Source organism: Scyliorhinus canicula, chromosome 12 (assembly GCF_902713615.1).
Source record: "Scyliorhinus canicula chromosome 12, sScyCan1.1, whole genome shotgun sequence".
Classification (NCBI taxonomy): Eukaryota; Metazoa; Chordata; class Chondrichthyes; order Carcharhiniformes; family Scyliorhinidae; genus Scyliorhinus; species Scyliorhinus canicula.
The window spans coordinates 133,877,896-133,904,027 of record NC_052157.1 but is presented as its reverse complement, the minus strand read 5'-3'; the positions used below and the strand labels follow the sequence as shown (position 1 = coordinate 133,904,027).

The 26,132-nt window shown below is 44.1% G+C and overlaps 1 protein-coding gene across 2 annotated transcripts in view; it reads right to left on the bottom strand.

Moving 5' to 3' along the window:
- Positions 1–26,053, bottom strand: part of kiaa0753 (KIAA0753 ortholog) — a 74,761-nt gene extending 48,708 nt beyond the window's left edge. The window contains exons 1-5 of one of the 2 annotated variants that reach the window (XM_038814211.1): positions 25,744–26,053; positions 24,893–25,036; positions 23,201–23,804; positions 4,188–4,294; positions 1,632–1,694 (exon numbers count right to left, since the gene is read on the bottom strand). In XM_038814211.1, coding sequence (XP_038670139.1) covers positions 1,632–1,694; positions 4,188–4,294; positions 23,201–23,804; positions 24,893–25,030 — 912 coding nt within the window. In that variant the 5' untranslated portion in view covers positions 25,031–25,036; positions 25,744–26,053. Of the gene's footprint in view, positions 1–1,631; positions 1,695–4,187; positions 4,295–23,200; positions 23,805–24,892; positions 25,286–25,743 lie in introns of those variants that run through there. The other variant, XM_038814210.1, reaches the window with a different exon arrangement.
- Positions 26,054–26,132: the final 79 nt, after the last annotated feature.

The following is a 26,132-nucleotide window of genomic DNA, read 5'->3' as shown; positions in this document are numbered from 1 at the left end:
CATGTAGAAAAAGCAACTGCGAGCTGATAACATCACAGTGGGGGAAATAGGGCATTTGGGACACATGTCAACAGGTCAAACAACTATATATCTATCCCCTTAATCAATCAGGTTGAAAGATTGCAAAATAAATACAGCAAGAGTGAAAAAGAAGTACAAATTAGAATGGGAAAGGTTGGAGGCTGTTCAGAGTTGGTTTACTAGATTGATACCTGGAATGAGTGTGTTGTCTTGGTTGGAAAGTTTAGGCTTGTTTCCACCAGAGTTTAGAAGAGAGTGAGGGGTGTCTTGATTGAAGTGTACAAGATCCTGAAAGGTATTGACAAGGTGGATGTTGAAAGGCTGTTTCCTCTTGCAGGTGAATCCAGAACTAGTGGGCACTGTTTTAAAATTAGGGGTAGACCTTATAGGACAGAGATAAGAATTTTGTTTCCTCTCAGAAGATTGTGAGACTTTGGAACTTTGGTTCAGAAGGTGGTAGAAGCAGAGTCACTGAATATTTAAAGCATAGGTAGATAGATTCTTGTTAGGCAAGGAAGTCAAAGGTTATTGGGGAGGCTGTTAGGAATGTGGGACTAAACGATCAGCCATAATCTTATTGAATGGCAGTGCAGGCTTGAGGGGCCAAATGGCCTATTTCTGCTCCAATTTCATCTGGTCATTATGTCAAACCAGGTAAAGGAAGAGAAATAAAAGAAAAGTGCCAAAGACAAAAGCTTGAATAGTTTCACATTTTAAAATCTCTAACAATTAAAACCTGAAGGAATAAGACTCAAAGCTTGTAATAGCAAATGTGTGGTAGCAGAGAAGTTGATTGTTAAAAGCACTTAGGCTGGGATAAACCAGACTTAATTTAGATAGCATGTTTATTCCTATCTACAAATACAACAACCTCGCGCCATTCAATGTATTCACCATGAAGAAGGCTGCAAAGTGCTGTTTTTTGCAAAGCTAATGATGGAGCAGTGCAACTTGGACATCATTTTTGGTTATTTGAGTTTTAACAACACATCTGCCCCGTCTCCCAAATTTGATATACCATTTGCACATATATAAAATGGTGGGCACCATTAACCCAATTTATATTGACAGGGAAATCTGGAACAATATATTCTACCTGTTGTATCCAAATAATAATTTAGTTAAATCAATAAAGGTTGACTGTAATATTGAAGAAATGGGACGTGGGGGGGAGGGAGAACTACCCAAGCAAAATTTAGAACATACATAGGACATACAGTACAGAAGGAGGCTATTTGGCCTATTGAGTCGGCACCGACCCGCATTAAGCCCTCACTTCCACCCTATCCCCATAACCCAATAACCCCTCCTAACCTTTTTGGACACTAAGGGCAATTTAGCAAGCCCAATCCACCTAACCTGCACGTCTTTGGACTGTGGGAGGAAACCGGAGCAACCGGAGGAAACCCACGCACAAACGGGGAGAACGTGCAGACTCCTCACAGTCAGTGACCCAGCGGGGAATTGAACCTCGAACCCAGGCGCTGTGAAGCCATAGTGCTATCCACTTGTGCTAGCGTGCTGCCCACTTTCTCTCATCTTTAAAAGAAAAATATCCAATTGCACCAAGATACATATTTTTCCAAAAAGAAAATATTTAACTTTCTTACCTTTTTGGTATGTTTTATTTTATGTGGACTTTGTTTCTCTATCTCGTCCTGTATTTCATTTACCTTAATTAAACAATACAAATGAGTACACGGTCAGGAGAAACAATTGCCTTGATCAGGCATAAGGGCATAAACAAATCCTGTTTCATTACCGGCATTTTTAAATGATTTGGATACAGAACAACCAGCTGCTAGATCTTCACAAAATATTTAAAACATTGTTGAAATAAGTGCATTTTGAAACTTGTGTTTTTAAAAAATTCATATAAATACTATCCTCTCCAGTATATTCATTATGTTCCTTTTTCAGCTGCTACACCAGTGCATTCACTATGTTCTTGTTTCAGCTGCTACACATCTCAGTTTCCCAAAAAAGTGAAGCAGGCACTCAGAGGAGCACATATCTCCACTATACTATGTTAACTTATTGTTATTACAATGCCACAGATTTTCCTTGATGATTTTCACCGTTTGGCTGATGCTCTTAACTACAAATCTAAAAAAATATATATTTTTATTAAGCGTTTCCATCTCACCTAGGAAGCTACAGGCTTATCCATATCCAACAATCTGCTTTGAAACCACTGCTCACATTCTGACAGCTGTAATAAATTCCACCACAGCAGCTGAGACAATCCAGAACATTTTAAAATAATCAGCAACATTCTTTAAAGCAAGGCATTTGTCTTATCTCCCAAGGTAAAAAAAATAAGAGTATCCATATCGGCATCTTCGTCAAAAGCTACTCAGTTTTTCCATGGGCCGGTGTACCAATTTTCACTGAAATCCATCCATTCATTTTCAAGATATATTGTTTACAAACTAAATGCATTATGTAATAAAACTTCTATTTCAAGTCTATGAATGCAAACATTAGGATTTATCATGCAAGCCACCTTTTTTCAGCAAGTTGAAACAGTAATTTCTACAAGGTGAATAGGTTATGGCAAAATGTTCTTCTTTTATATAAAAAAAGCATACATTTACCAGAATAAAAATTATGGAAATTCCAATCCCGTCAATAAAGCTTTTACAATCAACATGCAAGATTTAACAGAGGGAAATGCTCAATTGTTATTATTGCATGTGTAATAGTCCTTCCTGTTTATTTCCGTTGTTCACATTTCTTTTGCTTAATTTTGGTCCATAGACCCAGAAATCGCACTAACCAGGTTCAAAAACCGCTTCTTCCCCAGTGTTACCAGATTTCTGAATGACCCTCTTATGGACACACATCTTCTCAACTTAGTACTACACTCCGTTTGCTTCACCCGATGCCTGTGTCTATGTATTTATGTATGTGTTATGTTTTTCATGTACGGAACAATCAGTATGGACTGTATGCGGAACAATACTTTTCACTATACCTCAGTGCACCTGACAATAAATCAAATCAAATGTGCCTTTAAGCAGAAGTCTCAAAGTTAAAACAGCCCACTTGCCAGGTCACAACATCCCTAGGTTTTGTATTCTGGAGAAGAAGCCAGACTCCACGGCATCAAGTGGATCTTGGGGACCAGGTTTTGTGGGGAGTCAGTTCGACTGGTTAACAGGCAACTGGTAAGTTGGCTAGGGACGGTGTTCTGCCTAACAATGGTCAGTGATTGGTTCTTGCGCTATGCTTTTAGAGAACTGGGCAGGTGTGATTCGACTTAGAAGTGCAAGGAGCTCTTGTCAGCACGCTGGAGAGAGAGAGAGAGAGAGAGAGAGAGAGAGATATAGAGAGAGAGAGAGAGAGAGAGAGAGAGAGAGAGAGAGAGAGTGACAGACAGAATTGCTCTATTGTTCTGAAAAGAGTGAGTGCCTGGCACATCCTTTGCTGTGAAACTGAAATGATGCGGAGTCTGAAGAGAAAGTAGACAACCTTGCCATAACCTTTTTTTGTTCCTAATAAAAGAGGTTACTTATGTTTTAAAATTACAAACCTCGTGCTTATAGTTTATTGGGCTCAACCAAGGACGTTGGACATTTTAAATAAAATAAAATTTCACCTGTGTGGTAACTCTGGGTTAAGTGGGGCTGGAATAGACTGCGCACTAGCCCAGCGTGTTGTGACAGGTCATAAAAGTTGTGAGGATACTGGTTAAGATTTGAAGGATAGCAGCTAATTCGTTAAATACAATGGTGCAATCCAAATAAATAAAACTATCCAAATAAACATGTATTATACAGTCATTAAGTTTTTTTTTAAATTTAGAGTACCTATTTCATTTTTTCTAATTAAGGGGCAATTTAGCAATCCACCTACCATGCACATCGGAGTTGTGGGGGTGAAACCCACATAAACATAGGGAGAATGTGCAAACTCCATACGGACAGTGACCCAGGGCTGGGATCGAACCTGGGACCTCGGCGCCGTGAGGCAGCAGTGCTAACTACTGCACCACCATGCTGCCCGAGTCATTATGTTTTTGCAAGTGACAAATTCATGTGACTTGTTGACCTTTCATGCACCATTTAATAAGTATGCAAATTGTGTCACCTGGATTTGATCTGCAATGGAAAAACTGATCACAATCAACTATATACTTAGTAACATTTAATCTCAGTTCTCACTTGCTGCTGCAAAACATACAGCATCCTCGCAGAGCGGGTGGCCTGTTCCTGTCTTTTTATCTGCATTCTGCGCTCTTCATCAGGGTCCAGGACATCCGCATATTTCTCTAACAAAATAAAACAAACCTTATGTATAGTACATCACCAGGGTAAATTAGAAACAGCAAAATGATTTTCCTGTTCATCACAAATGTCACATTATTCAAAGAGCTGCTATATTTTTGGAAATATGCCAGGTGAAAGACAGAAGAATCAATCTGCATGCTGTGAACTGTTAACATTGGTTAACAGCAAATGATGGGCTGGACTTTGCTCTTGGCAGCCAATGAATGATGCTAGCTATTGATTGTATTAGCACACCGACCTCCAATTGGATTTTGCACTGGAACTTACTATAAATAGAAAGCTATTTAAGCTTCTTTCAGGGACAGGTTACAGTACAAACAACTGTGAATTTCCTGAACCAGAATGAAGAACCTTTAATAAGCAGTATGCAATCTAAACTGGGCAGCATCAGTTAGAATAGTTATTATTTGGTAAATCAGAAGAGAAAGAAATTATGAGAGAGCGCACAACAGAAATAATGTTTTTAAGGTTTTAATGTATTTAATTTTTTTTTAAACTCTTCAATAATTCCATATTCATAGAAATTAATTTTCAGTATAAACAAGTTTGCTTGGCAGGACTCAAGACTTACAACATCTTAAAAATTTACTTACATAGGAATGGACAAGAAACAAGGCCTAATTTTTTTCTGGCAAATTTCATGGGTATATATTACAAAAATACAGGAATTTTACACCATCCCCTGTGTCTGCACGTATATAACAGTTGCTGGAGGGCCAGGTTAACCCAGACAACAACATCCTGATTTCTGTTTTTATCTATACGTGTAGTTGCTGTCCAATTTACACTTTAATAACAATTAGTGACATTAGCCTCACCATTATTTCTACAGTAAAATTGGTCAATACAGGTCTGAAATAAATACTCTCAAATTTTCAACTACTTGCAATTTATTTCCACAGAACAATACACATTTCCAACACATGTGGTCAGCACGGTAGCACAAGTGGATAGCACGGTGGCTTCACAGCGCCAGGGGCCAAGGTTCGATTCCCCACTGGGACACTGTTTGTGCGAACTCAGCGGAGTTCTCCCCGTGTCAGCGTGGGGTTTCCTCCGGGTGCTCCAGTTTCCTCCCACAGTCCAAAGACGTGCAGGTTAGGTGGATGGGCCATGATAAATTGCCCTTAGTGACCAAAAAGGTTAGATGGGGTTATTAGGTTACGGGGGGTAGGGTGGAAGTGAGGACTTAAGTGGGTCGGTGCAGACTCGATGGGCCGAATGGCCTCCTTCAGCACTGTATGTTCTATGTAACCTAAGTCACTATGGTAACTCTTTGATAAAGCAAGCCACTCAAAGAAATTTATCATCATACAAGAACAGTCACAGAAAACAGCATTAAATTCCAAAATTAGTACAGTCATCCAAAAGGCCTTCTTGATTAATTTGATTTCCCCCTCATTAAAAAAAGGTTGAAGTTATACTCAGCAAGAAAAGGTAAACCATCACCTTTTATTTCAAATTCTAACGAACTACACTAACCATATTACACAATCAGTGAAAGCATTTTTTTAAATGTGGAATAGAAATTCAACTGGATCATAAGGCAATTGTCAGATCTGCTGTGAAGTACTGACTTTGAAGTTACGATTAGTTGCAATATAGACTCCAGCAAAATGTATATTAATCTGGAGAAGTCCAATATGCCAGCTGATCTGATGAAAGGTCACAACCTGAAATGTTAACTCTGCTTCTCTCTCTCTACAGATGCTGCCACACACATTGAGAATTTCCAGCATTTTCGGTTTCGAATTCTACCCCTCCGGGCAGCACAAGTGGATAGCATTCTGGCTTCAGTGTCTGCGTGGGTTTCCTCAGAGTGCTCCGGTTTCCTCCCACAGTCCAAAGACGTGCAGGTTAGGTGGATTGGCCATAATAAATTGCCCTTAGTGACCACAAAGGTTAGGAGGGGTTATTGGGTTACGGGGATAGGGCGGTAGGGAGGGCTTAATTGGGTCGGTACAGACTCGATGTGCCAAATGACCTCCTTCTGTACTGTATGTTCTATATTCTGGCTATTGTTATGGGATCTAGACCAGAACTCTGCGAAGAAATGTTACTGCACCACAGGAGTGATAACAGTGACCAGTAAACAGTTTTTATATTAAAACAAACTTTAATTTGAACACAGAATTAAGCACATTAGCAACAAAGTGTCAGGTGGATGAACCTTTAAGAAATGGGTGTTTATCAAATAGCTGCAGTGATGTCAGTGTGTGGGTGGAGCTGGGCTGTCTGTCTTTCACTTTTGTTTTTGAGCTGGCAGCTGCAGTGTGTGTTTGGTTTCGTTTTCAGAGATGAAGAGCTGCATTCAAAGCAAGCAGTTGTATAATGATCTCTCTCTCTACAAGCTAAATAATAAGACCATAAGACATAGGAGTGGAAGTAAGGCCATTCGGCCCATCGAGTCCACTCCGCCATTCAATCATGGCTGATGGGCATTTCAACTCCACCTACCAGCATTCTCCCCGTAGCCCTTAATTCCTTGCGACATCAAGAATTTATCTATCTCTGCCTTGAAGCCATTTAGCGTCCCGGCCTCCACTGCACTCCGCGGCAATGAATTCCACAGGCCCACCACTCTCTGGCTGAAGAAATGTCTCCGCATTTCTGTTCTGAATTTACCCCCTCTAATTCTAAGGCTGTGCCCACGGGTCCTTGTCTCCTCGCCTAACGGAAACAGTTTATTTGCGTCCACCCTTTCTAAGCCATGTATTATCTTGTAAGTTTCTATTAGATCTCCCCTTAACCTTCTAAACTCCAATGAATACAATCCCAGGATCCTCAGCCGTTCATCATATGTTAGACCTGCCATTCCAGGGATCATCCGTGTGAATCTCCGCTGGACACGCTCCAGTGCCAGTATGTCCTTCCTGAGATGTGGGGCCCAAAACTGGACACAGTACTCCAAATGGGGCCTAACCAGAGCCTTATAAAGGCTCAGTAGCACATTCATGATTTCAAAGTAAAACCTGTTTCTGCAGAGCATTTAAAACTGCTGTCTTTATTTTAAAACGGGTTTAACTTATGGATGTTGTTTGGGAAGTAATTACGGGTTACCTATAGAATATTGCATTTGGGAAAGTATTAGTGTGTGTAGTTGATAAAATGTTTACTGTGCGTTTATAAAATGTTAACTGGATTCATAGAATAAACATTGTTTTGTTTTAAACATAGTTTAGCTCTCCGTTGCATCACACCTGTACAGTGGGCCATTGTGCTCTCCACAACCAAAATCTATTTAAAGTTGCGGGTCAGGTGAATGCCATGATGTACTTTTAAACCCTAGCCTATAATACAAAGAAATAGATTTACAATTAACAGGTTCAACATCTCAGCTTGCTTTCTGAAACCTGCCTCTACACTCCAATTAATCGACCCATATATTTCAAATACCACTATGTATAAAGTTAACAACCAGGTTTTACTTGTTTATCTTGGTGCAGAGTCCTTGGAGAGAAAAACCTCTTTTAGGAACAAGCTGAAAACCTTCTGCTCAGCTTAGCGCCCTGGAAGCAACTTTTGTGTTGACAGACCTGGCCCCTCCCATTAGCTACACCTTCTGCACTCAAAGCACACAGCATTCTTTTGTCTCTTGTTCCAAGATGTGCCTTGATTTGATCAGCCAGTCTCGAATGGATACAAAATTACATTTGCTCTATATCTGCAACGAGGTAAAATGGCTTTTAATATCCAATAGCAGAACACTTCACCTGCAAAAATCACTGATTACCTCACTTTTAATCACACCTCCGGCAGAGATGCTATTTGCAAGCATTTAACCCAGGTTTTTGTTACTGCAAAAATACAAACTATAAAGTATGACAATTTCTTATATTCATCACCACTATCTAATTGACCCAACCTTCAAGCAATTTGACGGTCTTTAGGAATTACACAAAACATCATTACAACAATGGACCAACATATAGACCAGTCCAGGCAGACTTCTTGCACGAGTGACGTTCCTCAAACTCCCTGGATGACATCAGTTTGCTGCCTCCACCCAGGCTTGCTACCCCACAGCCTTCAGTTTTCACGTACTAAACACTGAGCCTTCCACTCCTCTGACCCATTGCAAGTATTTCCTTTTAGAGACCTGCGACAGTCACAAAATAACAAATTTTCCCCATGAGACCTTTCAATATTTTGCCTATTTGGTAAGCTACTGGTTGACATAGTTCTTGCAAAATTACAAATTAGTAGCTTTAGAAGAAAAATAACTGTGAAACACAGGCAAGACCAGGATCTAACTTTCTATAATGTTCATATGTTTACTATAACAAAACCTCATGTAGATTAGAATATTCACATGGTCGTGATTTGCTCATTCAGAAATTCTTAAAAGTTCACTCTCAACACAACTGCAGACTGCCATCATCCCAGATCTTGGCTCGACTCTTTGGAATCCTACTAAGTGGCCTACAGCTGCCATGATTCTGCTATTCACAGGCAAAGGCTAGGACATCAGCGTTCCTCCCCTCCTGGAGCGCCAGCGAGTCCAACACCCAAAGATCGCCACCAATGGGCACAGCTCCAGCCTGATTTCCACAATCTCCAACATGAGTCTCCTTTGTTGAGATTAAAACTCTCAGGGCCAGAACGTGTGAATGGCTCGCCAGCCCCCTCAAACAACACTCACACCTATCCTCTAATCCGGGGAAGAACCCACTCATGCGTGCTCAAGTTAAATGCGCTCTGTGAACTACTTTAAACTGTATCAGCCTCAGCCTGGCACATGATGAGGTGGAATTCATCCTATGCAAGATCTCGCTCCACATCTCTCCTCCCCAGCTCCTCCTATAGTGCTCTCCCTGTCTCCAACAACCCTCATATATATTGGATATCTTCCCACCCAGTCTCATCTCGAGATAGCATCCCTTTAAAAAAAATAAATTTAGAGTACCCAATTCACTTTTTCCAATTAAGGGGCAATTTTAGCGTGGCCAATCCACGTAGCCTCCACATCTTTGGGTTGCGGGGTCGAAACCCACGCAAACAAGGGAAGAATGTGCAAACCCCACAGTGACCCAGAGCCGGGATCGAGCCTGGATCCTTAGCGCCGTGAGGCAGCAGTGCTAACCCACTGCGCTACCGTGCTGCCTTGAGATAGCATCCTGACTATAAGTATAGGTCCCGGTAACCAGGGGAACAAGGTTTAGCACCTGCAAATACCTGAACGAACTCCCCCCTCGGGAATTGAAATCTCTCCACCATCTCCTCCAGTCGTGCAAACCTACCTTCACCAAAGAAATCCCTGAAGCTCTCAACCCCTTCAATCTTCCAAATCTTATACATTGCATCCATTCGAGGTGGCACAAATCTATGCTTCTCATAGATTGGTGACAGTAATGATATTGCTCCAAACTTAAGGCTGCTTAAATTGGTTCCAAATATTTAGAGATGCCACCACAACCAGGCTCGGAGAGTACCTGGCTGGAGAAAACAGAAGAGGGACCATAACCAATGCTCTTCGACACAAACCTACACAGCAAGCCTTCGCCATCTGCTCCCACGTTGGCATCGACTCCTTCATTCACCCTCGCATTTCCATAGAAATTAGAGTGCAGAAAGATACCATTCGGCCCATCGAGTCTGCACCCAGCCCTTGGAAAGTAACCCTACTTAAACCCACGCCTCCATCCTGTCCCCAGAACCCAGTAACACCACTTAATGTTTTTGGGAACTAAGGGCAATTTAGCATGGCCAATCCACCTAATCTGCACATCTTTGGACTGTGGGAGGAAACCGGAGCACCCGGAGAAAACCCACGCAGACACGGGGAGAATGTGCAGACTCCGCACAGACAGTGAACCAAGGTGGGAATCGAATTTTGGACCCTGGAGATGTGAAGCAACAGTGCTAACCACTGTGCTGCCTTCTATGTTCTCTATGTTTGCAACCCAGCAATAGATCAGATTTGATAGCACCAGCACACCACATTGCCGCTCCCTTGCAGGAAAGCTCTTCAAATCGTGGGAGTCTTACGACCCAAGACAAAGACCAAGATTGAACTTATCAACCCGAATGAAAATTTTTTTTTTTTTTTAAATCATAGAATTCACAGTGCAGAAGGAGGCCATTCGGCCCATCAAGTCTGCACCGGCTCTTGGAAAGAGCACCCTACCCAAGGTCAGCACCTCCACTCTATCCCCATAACTCAGTAACCCCACCCAACACTAAGGGCAATTTTGGACACGAAGGGCAATTTACCATGGCCAATCCACCTAACCTGCACATCTTTGGACTGTGGGAGGAAACCGGAGCACCCGGAGGAAACCCACGCACACACGGGGAGGATGTGCAGACTCCGCACAGACAGTTAGGGAGGAAGATCGGGAGACATTGAAACACAAATGAGAACCTTGGCAGAATGTTCATTTAACCATCAGCACTCTCCCTGCCAGGGATAACAGACGGACATCCCACCTCTTCAAGTACCCCTTCACCCCCTCCACCAGACTGGCCAGGTTCAGTTTATGCAGCAAGGTGCAGTCGTGAGCCACTTAACTCCCTAAATTCCTAAACCTCATCTTGGCCAGCCTAAATGGCAGTCTCCCCAAACCCACTTCCTTCCCCAGGGGACGCACAGGGACAATCTTGCTCTTATTCACATTCAATTTGTGAAGGACCCAAACTTAGTTCCATTATCCTCCCCACACCAGAGAGGATCTGAAACAGAGAGCAACAGGTCATCCACGTAAAAGGACATCCTGTGCTCCGTGCCCAACCCCTCTCTCTGTGCCCCTCCACCTGCCTGACAATCTAAGCACGATGGCCAGTGGCTCAATGCCAGCACAGACAGCAACGTGGACAGTGGGCATCGCTGCCTTGTACCCCTGTACAAACAGAAGTACCCTGAACTCACCACTTGGTACGTACACTAGCTGAGTGGCACTGTACAGTAGTCTCACCAAGTTGGCCCAAACCCAAATCGTCCCATAGTCTTGAAGAGATACTTCCACTATATACGATCAAATGCCTTCTCTGCATCCATGGAGATAATTACCTCTGAACATTCCCCAAGGAGGACGACAGGGGAAGCACGGTAACACAGTTGCTTCACAGTTCCAGGGTCCCAAGTTAGATTCACGGCTTGGGTCACTGTCTTTGTGGAGTCTGCACGTTTCCCCCGTGTCTGTGTGCGTTCCTCCGGGTGCTCCGATTTCCTGCCACAAGTCCCGAAAGACGTGCTGTTAGGTGAACTAGAAATTCTGAATTCTCCCTGTGTACCCAAACAGGTGCCGGAATGTCGCGATTAGGGGCTTTTCACAATAACTTCATTGCAGTGTTAATGTAAGCCTACTTGTGACAATAAAGATTAATAATTAATTAATTTGAAAGTCCCCTGATATTGACCAACAACTGTCGGCCCTTGACAAACCCATTCTGGTCCTCAGAGCACCCCTGGCAAGCACTCCTCCAGACACGTTGCCAACATCTTTGCATCGGCATTCAACAGTGAAAATGGGTCTGTAAGACCCACACTCCATGGGATCCTGGTCCTTCTTCAGAATCAAAGAGATTGATGCCTGCACCAACGTGGCCGGCAGCACCCCTCCCCCTCTTCTAGGACAGAGTCATTAAACATCCCCAATAAATGTGGTGCCAACAAGGCAGCTATTGTTTATAAAATTCCAACGGGAAACCATCCAGCCCTGGTGCCTTCACTGTATGGAACTAATATAGTCCATCATCTCCTCCAATCCCACCAGTGCCTCAAACCCCTGCCTCTTCTCTCCTTCCACTGCCGGGACGTCCAACCGATCCAAGAACTGCTCTATCCCTATGTCATCCTCCGAGGCTCAGATTTATACAGCCCCCAGTAGAAAGCATCAAATGCCCCATTAATCACATCTGGTGTGGTAATCTGCCTTCCTCCCTCCTTGTCCTTAACCTGCACGATCTCCCACGTGTCTGCCTCAACTAGTGAAGGCTGGCCTTCTCACCATACTCCATCTGTAGCCTCTTTCTCCCGGCTAACATCTCCACCATTGGGCCGGAGTATTGCCGGTCCACCTCCAGAATGCAGTCAATCAACGTCTGCCTTTCCATCCTCCAAACCTTAACCCTATCTGCAAAATTATCTCTCCCCTGACCACCACCTTCAGCGCCTCTCAGAACGTGGAGCGACCTCCCCATTCTTGTTAAAACCCACATAGTTCCCCGAAGCAACCTTCTCACAACGCTCCTCATTTGCAAGGAGCGTTGTGTCATCCTCCATGGTGGCCCTGGGCTCAGCCAACCTCCAGCTACTTATCCACATGTGGGGTGCAATTCGTTATTACAATCACCGAGTACCCAGCCCCCATTACCCCCGGGAGTAATGATTTCCCCAGCGTAATGAAATCTATTCGGGGAGTAGACCCGGTGCACGTGCGAGAAGAAAGACCCTCCATCGCCTGGGTATCGAAACCTCCACGAATCCACCACCCTAACCCCCCCCCCCCCCCCCCCTCCCATCTGTTCCATGAACACTGCCAGCTCCTTCAGCATCCCCTAAAGACTTGAAAATTAGCCTATCCATCCTTGGGTCTAATACACAATTGAAATCTCCACCCGTAATCAATTGGTGCTCCTGGATGGCCGCCAACACCTTCTTGATAAAGTCTGTGTCGTCCCAATTCGGTGCACTAATGTTCACTAAAGCTACCGGAGCCCACAGGGCTAAAGAGCTGGCATTGAAAGCAGACCAAGGCAAGCCAGCAGCACGGTTCAATTCCCGTACCAGCCTCCCCGAACAGGCGCCGGAATGTGGCGACTAGGGGCTTTTCACAGTAACTTCATTTGAAGCCTACTTGTGACAATAAGCGATTTTCATTTTTCATTTCATTATCGCGTATCGCACTTGTCCCCCCCCCCCCCCCCCCCCCCCCCCCCCTTCTTCCAGGGTCCATCAAAATACTGGCTGCTGTGAAGGCCATTCCAGTTGATCAATACTGCCCCACAACATCAAAATTAACACCTGCCCCACCCATCCCTTCCTTAGCCTCATCTGGTCCCTAATCCACAAATGAGTTCCCTGCAAAAAGACTACATCCATCTTCAAACCCTTCAAGTGGGAAAATACCCAGAACCTTTAACCCCCTTCATGTTCCATGTAACCATCCTAACTGGATAAAAGACAGACACAAAGCACGCTCAGTAAGCTTTGCGCAGGTGAAGGAGACACAGCCTGAGTGAGTGAGACACAGCCAGAGTGGGAATTGGAACTTGGTAATTTGGGCAGTGTGGTAATTCGGCACAGAGGGTGAGGAGGTGCTGTTTGCCTTTTTGTTCTGTTTCCTTTGTTTGGCTTTGTAACTGGTAATTAGCAGGGAGAGGTCCAGAGTGCATTCCGGGAAGCAGGGAGAAAACCAGGGAGCACCCTGGGAAGGTAGGGGTGATATAAAATCTTACCCCCAGGTACCAGCAGCCTTCATTTTCGGGAGCGACAGAAAGAGAGAGCGAGAGAAAGAGAGAGATGGGGAGCAGCTTGGGAACATGCAAGTGATAGATATTATGCTATTCTGAGTGATCCGACTGGGGGAGGGGGGGATTGAAAAGTAACGTCACAGGAAAGCTGTGACCGGATTGGCTGATAAGGAACCTGCACTAAATTTAAAAATTAAACATTGTTTTTTTAAATAAATTTAGATTACCCAATTATTTTTTCCAATTAAGGAGCAATTTAGTGTGACCAATCCACCTACTCTGCACATTTTTGGGTTGTGGGGGCGAAACCCACGCAGACACGGGGAGAATGTGCAAACTCCACACGGACAGTGACCCAGAGCCGGGATTGAACCTGGGATCTCAGCGCCGTGAGGCAGCTGTGCTAACCACTAGGCCACCGTGCTGCCCTAAATTAAACATTGTTAAACTAATTAAACATAATTAATTACTTAATCATATTTAGAGGGGTATCTCAGCCAGAGATCGGAGAGTACTGTATTTAGCCTTTACATTTGTAGAAATTTAATGCTGGGAAACATATAGTTAACAGTAACTTTTTTTTCTTTAAAAAAAAATGTAATTTACTAATTAATTAACGCAATGTCAATTAGAGGGGTGCAGTGCTCTGACTGTGAGATGTGGCAGGTCCGGGAGGCTTCCAATGTCCCGGATCGCTACATCTGCAAAACGTGTACCCAACTGGAGCTCCTCACAGACCGCAAGATTCGGTTGGAGCAGCAGTTGGATGCACTTAGGAGCATGCAGGTGGCGGAAAGTGTCACAGATAGCAGTTATATAAATGTGGTTACACCCAAGATGCAGGCATAAAAATGAGTGACCACCAGAAGGGGCAGGCAGTCAGTGCAGGAATCCCCTGTGGTTGTCCCCCTCTCGAACAGGTATACCCCTTTGGATACTGTCGGCGGGAATAGCCTATCAGGGGAAAACAGCAGCAGCAGAGCAGTGGCACCACGACTGGCTCTGATGTTCTGCATGGTGGGTCAAAGCGCAGAAGAGCAATAGTCATAGGGGACTCGATAGTCAGGGGCACAGATAGGCGCTTCTGTGGACATGAAAGAGACTCCAGGATGGTATGTTGCCTCCCTGATGCCAGGGTCCAGGATGTCTCTGAATGGGTGTGCGGGCATCCTGAAGGGGGAGGGAAAACAGGCAGAGGTCATTGTACATATTGGTACTAACAACATAGGCAGGAAGGGGCATGAGTTCCTGCAGCAGGAGTTCAGGGAGCTCGGCAGAAAGTTAGAAGACAGGACCTCAAGGGTTGTAATCTCGGGATTACTCCCTGTGCCACATGCCAGTGAGGCTAGAAATAGGAAGATAGAGCAGCTAAACATGTGGCTAAACAGCTGGTGTAGGAGGGAGGGTTTCAGTTATCTAGGCCACTGGGAGCTCTTCCGGGGCAGGTGTGACCTGTATAAGAAGGACAGGTTGCATCTAAACTAGAGAGGCATAAATTTCCTGGCCGTGAGGTTTGCTAGTGTCACACGGGAGGGTTTAAAACTAGCAATAGGTCAGAAGGTGAGAAAATTGAGGGAGAACTAGGAAATAGGGCCATTATGGCTCTGAGGAAGAGCAGACAGGGAGATGTTGCTGAAAACAGCGGGACTGGTGGCCTGAAGTGCATTTGTTTAAATGCAAGAAGTATAACAGGTAAGGCAGATGAGCTTGGATTAGTACTTGGAACCATGATGTTGTTGCTATTACAGAGACCTGGTTGAGGGAATGACAGGATTGGCAGCTAAACATTCCAGGATTTAGATGTTTCAGGCAGGATAGAGGGGGAGGTAAAAGGGGTGGAGTTGCGCTACTGGTTAGGGAGAATATCACAGCTGTACTGCAGGAGGACACCTTAGAGGGCAGCGAGGCTATATGGCTAGAGATCAGGAATAAGACGGGCGCAGTCACAACATTGGGGGTTTGCTACAGGCCTCCCAACAGCCAACGGGAGGTAGAGGAGCAGATAGGTAGGTAGACAGATTTTGGAAAGGAGTAAAAGCAACTGGGTTGTTGTGATGGGAGACTTTAACTTCCCCAATATTGACTAGGACTCACTTAGTGCTTGGGGCTTGGACAGGGCAAAGTTTGTAAAGAGCATCCAGGAGGGCTTCTTAAAACAATATGTAGATAGTCCAACTAGGGAAGGGGCTGTACTAGACCTGGTATTGGGGAATGAGCCCTGTCAGGTGGTAGAAGTTTCAGTAGGGGAGCATTTCGGGATCAGGTGACCACAATTCAGTAAGTTTTAAAAGTGCTGGTGGACAAGGATAAGAGTGGTCCTAGAGTGAATGTGCTGAATTGGGGGATGGCTAATTATAACAATATTAGGCGGGAACTGAAGAACAAAGATTCGGGCGGATGTTTGAGGGTAAAATCAACATCTGACATGTGGGAGGCTTTCAAATGGCAGTTGAAAGGAATTCAGGACCGGTATGTTCCTGTGAGGAAGAAGGATAAATATGGCAAATTTCGAGATCCTTGGATAACGAGGGATATTGTAGGCCTCGTCAAAAAGAAAAAGGAGGCATTTATCAGGGCTAGAAGGCTGGGAACAGACGAAGCCCGTGTGGAATTTTGATACCCATTGATGCCCCACCCCAAACAAAGAAAACCTAGCCAACCTAGGCTAGTAACAAAATACCCACAAAGCAAAAAATACCCCCCCCCCCCCCCACCCCCCCCCCCACCAGGTAACCAGCCACAGCTCGACTCTCTCCCCTACTTTCCTCCCAGCTAGCATACCTGCTAGCAGGCTGGCCCCCAGTAGGGGAACAAGACCAAACAAGAAAAAGCCAAAAACCCTCTTTTCTGAATTCCTCATCGATCAATTGCACATACCACCCCCCTTCGATGAAACAAGAAACCCCATACTACCATGGGAAAGAAAAAATAGAAAACATAAAAGCAAAAACACAAAGAGGCAAGAAACACAAACATGTAAAATTCAAAACTCCACAACGTCCAACAACCACAATCAGATCTTCCCCAAGCCATTGTTACTCAAAGTAATTTGCCTCCTCCAGCATTAAAAGAATGTTCTCTATCCTCAAACGTGACCCATAACCATTTTGGGTACTCCACTCCAAACTGCACAGTGTTCTTGTAGCGTGTTGCCTTAGCCTTGTTGAACCCAATTCGTTGTTTTGCCGGTTCTGCCCTAATTTCTTGATAAATTTGGCTGGGATGGCCCTCCCACCTGTTCTCTTGCGTGGCCTTTGTCTATTTAAAAATCCAGTCCTTGTCCAGATACCCATGGAGGCGGATTATGACTACCCGCGGTGGATCCTCAGATCTGGGTTTCTGTTGCAATGACCGGTGGGCCCATTCTACCTCAGGAGGGTTCAAAGAACCCCTCCCCCACCAATTTCCCGAACATCTTAGCCACGTACTCTGTGGCATTCATACCTTCAACGCCCTCCAATAACCCAACAATTCTCAGATTCTAGCACCTGGACCAGTTCTCCTGGTCATCCACCTTGGCCTTCAATACCTTTTAGGCCTCCGCCAACAATGCCAGTTCTGCCTCCAAAGAAGTAATCCGGCCACTGTGATCTGAGACCACCTCCTCCACCTCTCTGCAGTTCCAACTGCTGTTCCACCCTATACAAAGTAACGCCAATGTGTACCACCACCACCTCAAATTGCTTTGCCCATTGGGAGGGCATCGACAACATGGGAGGGCTTTTCCATGTTTTCTTCCATGGGGGCCTTCACTCAACCTCTGTCTCGTGTAGTATACTGTAGACATCCCACACCAGAGGAGAAACCAACAAACTTCAATTACTCCACCTTTCTTTCCAAAACCGTGCTCGTAAACCAGGCAAAAATGGGCCAAGAAACCAAGTCTCCAAGCAGGAGCCACCTTGTGTGCAACCATTCACCTCATAGCCACCACTGGAAGTCATCCAAGAATTACTTAAATATGTTATAAAAATAAACTCAGTACTCAGACCAAGAAGGCTGTGGATGCTCAGTCTTTGAGTATATTCAAGGCTAAGACTGATTCCACTACAGTCCAAAGATCTGTGTCCAAAACCAGCCACAATCTTACTGAATGATGGAGGAGGCTTCAGAGGTTATATTGCCTATTCCTGCTCTTCATTATGCTCCAATTAAACCATGAAATCTTCCACTAAAAGATACATTCCATAATCAGAGACAGAAGACAAGCCAACAAAGACATAGGCTTGGGACAACAAATTGAGAAATTAAAGATGTCCTGTCTTATCTGGGGCAATGTGAGACCTCTACGAGGAAAGACCCAGAGTAAATAAATGATCTGGCATGTTTATGATTTGGAACACATCAATGGGTATCAAAATTCTATCTGAGGTGACTTACTTGCATCACAGAATCTTTACAGTGCAGAAAGAGGCCATTCAGCCTATCGAATCTGCACTGGCTCGCTGAATGAGCATTGTACCTAATCGCCTCTCCTGCCTTATACCCCTGTAACCTTCCACATTCTTTATTTTCAGTTAATAATCCAATTACCGCTGGAATACCTCCATCAAACCTGCCTCCACCACCCACTCAGGAAGTTTGTTCCAAACTCCAACCACCCTCCAAGTAAACTTTTCTTGCCTCTCATCAGTTCTACACTTTTTGCCCATTATTTTGAATTAGTGCCCTCCAGTTCCTAATGTACTCGAGAGGGAATAGTTTCTCACTATTTACCATGCGCATACCCGTCAGGATCTTAAATACCTCTCATCAAGTTTCCTCTCAGCCTCCTTTTCTCCAAGAAAAACAGATCCAACCTCTTCAATCTATCCTCACAGCTGCAATTGTTTATCCCTGGAATCATTCTTGTGACTCTTCTCTGTACTCTCCTCAATGCCTTCACATCATTCCTGCAGTAAGGTGCCCAGATCTGGATGCACTACTCCAGATGAGGCCCACTAGTATCTATACAAGTTCAAGTTGGGTGGCACGGTAGCACAGTTGCTTCACAGCTCTAGGGTCCCAGGTTCGATTCCTGGCTTGGGTCATTGGCTGTGTGTAATCTGCACGTTCTCCCAGTGTCTGCGTGGGTTTCCTCCGGGTGCTCCGGTTTCCTCCCACAGTCCAAAGATGTGCAGGTTAGGTGGATTGGCCATGCTAAATTGCCCTTAAGTATCCAAAAAGGCTAGGTGGGACTACTGGGTTTCGGTGTGGGTTTAGGTGGGATGCTCTTTCCAAGGGCCAGTACAGACTTAATGGGCTGAATGGCCTCCTTCTGCACTGTGAATTCTATGATTCTATGAACATGACCTACTCTTGTACTCAATGCCCCCATTAATAAAACCCAGCTTTCATATGCTTTAATAACTGCTCTCTCAATATGCCCTGCCACTTACAACGGCTTCTGTACATATATAGAGGTCCCTTTGTTCCTGCACCCCATTAAGTGTTTTACCCTTTCCTTATACTCTCGCCACATTCTTTCTGCCAAAATGAATCCCAGCACACTTCTCTGCATTGAACTTCATCTGTCACTTGTCTACCCAATTTATCAATATGTTGAGGTCCTTCAGAAGTTAAAGACAATCCTCATCATGTCATTTGCAAATTTTGAAATAATGTCCTGTTCACCATAGTCTAGGTCATTAATATATCTCAGGAAGAGGGAGGGTTTTAACACTGTCCCCATGGGAACTCCAATCTGAAAAACAACTATTTATCACTACTCTGTTTCCTGTCACTCAGCCAATTTCTTATCAAAGTACCAATTTCCCCTTTTATTCCAGGAACTAGAATTTTGCTCACAAGTCTGTTAACCTTCTCAGTTAGCACCTCAAATAACTGTAGCAAGTTGTTAAACATGATTTTTCCTTAATAAATTCATGCTGGCTTTCCTTAATTATCCTGCACCTGTCCAAGTGACTATTGACCTTGTCCGGAACTAACGTTTCCAGAGGTTTCCCTACCACTGAAATCAAACTGACCAGTCTGTAGTTGTCGGCATGATCTTTGCACCCTTTTTGAACAAGGGTGTGTTGCAATTCTCAGACCTTCTGCCACCACCCATGTGTCTAAAGTGCATGTGAAATTTCCATTCACCTCCCTCAGTAGCCTTGGATGATTCACATCTAGTCCTGAGCAATTTTAAGTAACGTAGCCTTTCTAACACCGCCTCCTTCTCAATTGTAAATTCCTCGAGTGTGCCAGTTACCTTCGGTAATAGGGAAGATGCTGGAATCTATCATCAAGGAAGAAATTGCGAGGCATCTGGATAGAAATTGTCCTATTGGGCAGACGCAGCATGGGTTCGTTAAAGGCAGGTCATGCCTAACTAATTTAGTGGAATTTTTTGAGGACATTACCAGTGCAGTAGATAACGGGGAGCCGATGGATGTGGTATATCTGGATTTCCAGAAAGCCTTTGACAAGGTGCCACACAAAAGGTTGCTGCATAAGATAAAGATGCATGGCATTAAGGGTAAAGTAGTAGCATGGATAGAGGATTGGTTAATTAATAGAAAGCAAAGAGTTGGGATAAATGGGTGTTTCTCTGGTTGGCAATCAGTAGCTAGTGGTGTCCCTCAGGGATCCGTGTTGGGCCCACAATTGTTCACAATTTACATAGATGATTTGGAGTTGGGGACCAAGGGCAATGTGTCCAAGTTTGCAGATGACACTAAGATGAGTGGTAAAGCGATAAGTGCAGAGGATACTGGAAGTCTGCAGAGGGATTTGGATAGGTTAAGTGAATGGGCTCGGGTCTGGCAGATGGAATACAATGTTGACAAATGTGAGGTTATCCATTTTGGTAGGAATAACAGCAAACGGGATTATTATTTAAACGATAAAATATTAAAGCATGCCGCTGTTCAGAGAGACTTGGGTGTGCTAGTGCATGAGTCACAGAAGGTTGGTTTACAAGTGCAACAGGTGATTAAGAACGCAAATGGAATTTTGTCCTTCATTGCTAGAGGGATGGAGTTTAAGACTAGGGAGGTTATGTTGCAATTGTATAAGGTGTTAGTGCGGCCACACCTGGAGTATTGTGTTCAGTTTTGGTCTCCTTACTTGAGAAAGGACGTACTGGCACTGGAGGGTGTGCAGAGGAGATTCACTAGGTTAATCCCAGAGTTGAAGGGGTTGGATTATGAGGAGAGGTTGAGTAGACTGGGACTGTACTCGTTGGAATTTAGAAGGATGAGGGGGGATCTTATAGAAACATTTAAAATTATGAAGGGAATAGATAGGATAGATGCGGGCAGGTTGTTTCCACTGGAGGGTGACAGCAGAACTAGGGGGCATAGCCTCAAAATAAGGGGAAGTAGATTTAGGACTGAGTTTAGGAGGAACTTCTTCACCCAAAGGGTTGTGAATCTATGGAATTCCTTGCCCAGTGAAGCAGTTGAGGCTCCTTCATTACATGTTTTTAAGGTAAAGATAGATAGTTTTTTGAAGAATAAAGGGATTAAGGGTTATGGTGTTCGGGCCGGAAAGTGGAGCTGAGTCCACAAAAGATCAGCCATGATCTAATTGAATGGCGGAGCAGGCTCGAGGGGCCAGATGGCCTACTCCTGCTCCTAGTTCTTATGTTCTTACCTTCTCTCTCCCTTCAACCCGGGTAGCATCCTGTTTCTTTGTTAGACAGATGCAAAGTACTCATTTAGAATCTGCTGCTTCCCTGCATGTCTCCTCTTTTATCCCTAATCAGCCCTACTCTTTCTTTTACCACCCTTTTATTCACATGCTTACAGAAGAACTTGGGGAATTCCCTATTATGTTAGCCTCTGGTCTCTTTTACTGCTCCCTTCTTGCATTTCGGATTAGTATTTTTTCCCTCACTTCTTATTTGCCCCTTCTATGTTCAGCCTGATTCACCCAGAAAGATGATGCAGTCCTTTATCATATATACACAAGTTACGATTATATGGTTCTGCTAGACAAACACAGGCAGATACAAGTTGCCATTTAGAGTTTCTCGGGGATCAAGAGAATCGAGGTCCAAAGAAGCTAATTGACATACATCTACCATTGTAGAAGATAACTGCACATCAACCTTAGACACTAGTCTCATCAGCAAACATATATTCATCAAGCTGTTCCCATGAAATAATTTTTTTAAAGTACAGTCATGTTATGTGGCACGGTGGTTAGCACTGCTGCCTCACAGCTCCAGGGTCCCGGGTTCAATTCCGACCTTGGGTGACTGTCTGTGTGGAATTTCCACTTTCTTCTAGTGTCTGCATGGGTTTCCTCCGGGTGCTCCGGTTTACTCCCACAGTCCAAAGATGTGCAGGTTAGGTGGATTGGCCATGCTAAATTGTCCTTGGTGCCAAAAAAGGTAGGTGGGGTCACGGGGTTACAGGGATAGGGCGATGGTGTGTGCTTAAGCAGGGTGCTCTTTCCAAGGGCAGATGTAGACTTGATGGGCCGAATGGCCACCTGCACTGTAAATTCTATGTGGGTGTCATTGGCAAGGCCAACATTTGCTGCCCATCCCTACTTGCCCTTGAAAAGTGTGGCTTAATTTCAGAAGGAAGTTAGGAATCAACCATTTGTAACCTCATGTATTTTGTCAATTAACCCTATCTACTGATTATTTGTACTGCTTTTAGAACAGTCTCAAATAGGAGATAATGTTGATTATCATTGGAAATCAGATGGATCACCTTCAGAAAATATTTAAAATATTATATTCCAGTAAAGAGGCATGTAACAACTCAATGGCTTTACTCGTCATGCAAGAACAAGGGTGGTAGAAGGCAAACTAGATGGACTGAGGAATTGCTAGATAAAAAAGACCAATACTCCTATGCTGTTAACTATGATTCGAAAGGTTAATAAATAATTCTTGATTTGTGACTTTGTTGTTGCATTCCTCTTCAGTAGCATTTGAGGAACCTAATTTATTAGTGTAAATGCTAAAGCAACAAGTGATTTAGCGCAGTTCAAATGAATCAAAATTAAGTATCATTCACACTGCCTTGGACCCAGAAGGGGAGGCATAAAGGGGTTAAGGCTTCATTATAATGCAAGATAAAGGGTCCTCTCAAAGAATTTAATCCATGTGTTCATTAATTCAAACATCTGAAGATGCTGATAGTTAAAACATTCAGGGCCTAGATAAGGTGTTCTTTGAGGGTCGGTGCAGACTTGATGGGCCGAATGGCTTCCTTCTGCATTGTAGGGATTCTATGATATACTGATTTAGAAATCATCCAACATTAGATGCTAGATGGAAAAAAAGTATTTTCAAAGATTCAATCCACAATATTGAAACAGGGAAAACTAGCAAACAAGAAATATGTGGGAACAATATGTAGCCTTTGGGTTGCAATTTGTTCCAAGATTATGCCTAGTAACTCTAAAGCGCATATTTTGACTTGCAAAATGCATGAAGTTGAAAGATAATTTCCAGTTTACACCAGTGCCTTATGTTATGCAATATCAGCAATTACATAATTAACTTGGTATTACAAAAAAAGATGCTATACCTTTCTTGGAAAGTTCCTCAATTTTCTGAAAGTACTTGCTGAGCTCTGTTCTCAGCCTACGGATCTCTTCAGCAGTTTTATTGCCCTGGTTCTGGCGATTCAGATCTAGGCCTGGGTCATGTGTTGGTGGTGAATCAGAGCGGGCAGGCCTAGCTTGGCCTTGGTCAGAGGTATAAATATAAACCCTGGCACCAGACTTTGTGAACCCCTCTTTTGAAGCGTGGTTCCTTTGGTGTCTCAGTTTTGCAAGGCTCTCGATTTTCGGCCGATTCCTGATACACGCAGTATTCTCAACGGATTTCCCCTTCACTCGATTCATATATTTTGATGTTTCGGATTGATCTTGCTCAAGTTTACACAAGTAGTCCTTCACCTGTTCTTCCAGGTGCCTTTTTTTCAGATCACGTTTTGCCATCTGAACAGCCAAATTCAGCCTCTCTTCCGATACAGTAGAAAATTGCACAGAGCTCCGGTTACTCTGGGCATCATCCAGAACATGCGGCTCACAAGATGGATGTAGTTTTTCAATTACAATTGGACGAGGGTCCATGACTGTCACAGCCATGTTGGATACAGTACTTAGTGCATCTTTGTTGAATTTTAACTAAAAAAAAAGAAAAACTTCAACAACATATAGACATTTAAATTATAATTAAGGAAAAGTAAGTAAGTAAGTAAAGTTGCCATCATCCCAGATGACCTTAGGATGCTTTGAGGAGGAGAGCTGACTGGTGGTGGTTTAACCCAAGGATCACACCTTGGGCGAGGGGTAAGATTGAGAAGGTGGGCCTTAATGAATAACTTCAGCCAGCACAGCAATTGAACCCATGCTGCTGGCCTTGTTCTGCATCGCAAACCAGCTGTCTAACCACCGAGCTAAACCAGCCCCCATAGCAAGGATACATCAGTCTAAAGATGTGCAGGTTAGGTGGATTGGCCATGTTAAATTTCTCTTAGTGTCCATAGATGTTAGGGGTTATTGGGATAGGGCAGGGGAGTGGGCCTGGGTGGAGTGCTCTTTCAGAGGGTCGGTGCCGAATCGCCTCTTTCTGCACTGTAGGGATTCTATGATTAATGTTTATTCCTTCTCCTCCAACCAGCAATGGAGGCAGCAAAAATATTTATTCCACAAAACATTATAAATAACCAAAAGGTGTATCAGGGCAATCTGAGTAAGTTGCCATCCAATTCTCTCCTTCAACAAGTATTGATAATCAATTCACTGTCTTCCTGTGAGAATCGTCACAAGATATGGAACTTTTATGGGTGGGGGGGGGGGGGGGGGGGGGGGGGTGGGGTGGGGTGGGGGGGAGGGGAAGAGAAATAAATCACAGGAATTAATATTTGTGGCCCAAATATTTGTTGCTTTATTCCATCAATGTATGGCACTACTTCTGAGCAATTTATCTGTCATACATAAATCGTGATATTTTTCTTTTGCACAAAGACTCGTGTCATTAAAGCTGCCATTAATTACAGAAACACTTAATTAAAAAGAGAAGAATTGCTCCACAGAAGCAAATGGAAAATTAAAAAAATTGAATTACAAAGTTATTCATAACTGAATTCTCTTATACCTTCACTAATATTAATTTAATTATTATTGATGTATTCTGTTTAACAGCAAGTGCAACACATTGTTAGTTGGTGTACAGTTCAGACAGTAACCAAAGGGGTAATGTAACCATATACCTGAGTCTTGTAAAATTGTGGCCCGTTCTGTTCACTCCGTCCAACATTTTGTCTAGTTGGTATGGAAGGCACCAAAGCCCCAAAAGGCTGGGCTGGGTTCATAATGTGCGTGTGGTGATGCTGAACCTTGGTGGCCATGGTTATCTGCATTGATCAAATGGAAGCAATTAAAATATCCAAACTCTATAAAATGGGAACATAAAAGTGCACAGATAATTATTTTTTTAAACTTGATTTTAAATCCCAAAAAAGGACGATTAAAGTAACAAAAAATGGGAGAGGTTTTTAAAAAAAAGAAACAAGTTAAAACAGAATGAACAGGACCAGACATAGAACATACAGTGCAGGAGGCCATTCAGCCCATCAAGTCTGCACCGCCGACCCACTTAAGCTCTCACTTCCACCCTATCCCTGTAACCCAATAACCCCTCCAAACATTTTTTGGTCACTAAGGGCAATTTATCATGGCCAATCCACCTAACCTGCAGGTCTTTGGACTGTGGGATGAAACCGGTGCACCCGGAGGAAACCCACGCAGACATGGGCAGAATGTGCAGACTCCGCACAGTGACCCAAGCTGGGAATTGAACCCGGGACGCTGGCGCTGTGAAGCCACAGTGCTAACCACTGTGCTACCGTGCTGCTAAGTAATTTAACAGACAGAAGTAATTTATGGGATTAAATGGGGAAATGAGGGATAAACATCATTAACTAAAGGCCCGTCAGTTTTATAAAGGGCGGAAACTCTGAGTTAATGATCTGCGACCAAAATTAATTGGTATTTGGGAAAGTGCGGGCTAATAAATGAAAAGAAACACACATCTGCGAAAGGCTAATCACGTTTGGCTAACCCGAGTTATTTGATTCCCCCCCGGTTTAGCGGCACTGCTTAGCTGGTAACGGGAACACTGCAGCCATCCACTGTCAACTACCGCTCCCACCCCGGCCTAGGCTGTCGGCCAGTCGGCGTCACAGGCCCGAAGCGCCGACTGTTGCCAAGCACCCGGTTGCTAGACAGCAGAATCCTGTAGCTGGCGTCACCCGGATCGCTCTGTGCGCGGCGGGGGCGGGGGGGGGGCTGCTGGGAACAATCTGCGCTCGTGGCCCCGTTTAAAACTTGCGCCACCTCCGCCGCCGTTGCCCACTGCCGCGCTGAGCTGAGCCGCGCACGCGCAGGCCCCCACCCCGCCGCGCCATGCACGGACGCCACTCACGCCCACTCCCGGGCTGCGCTAAACCA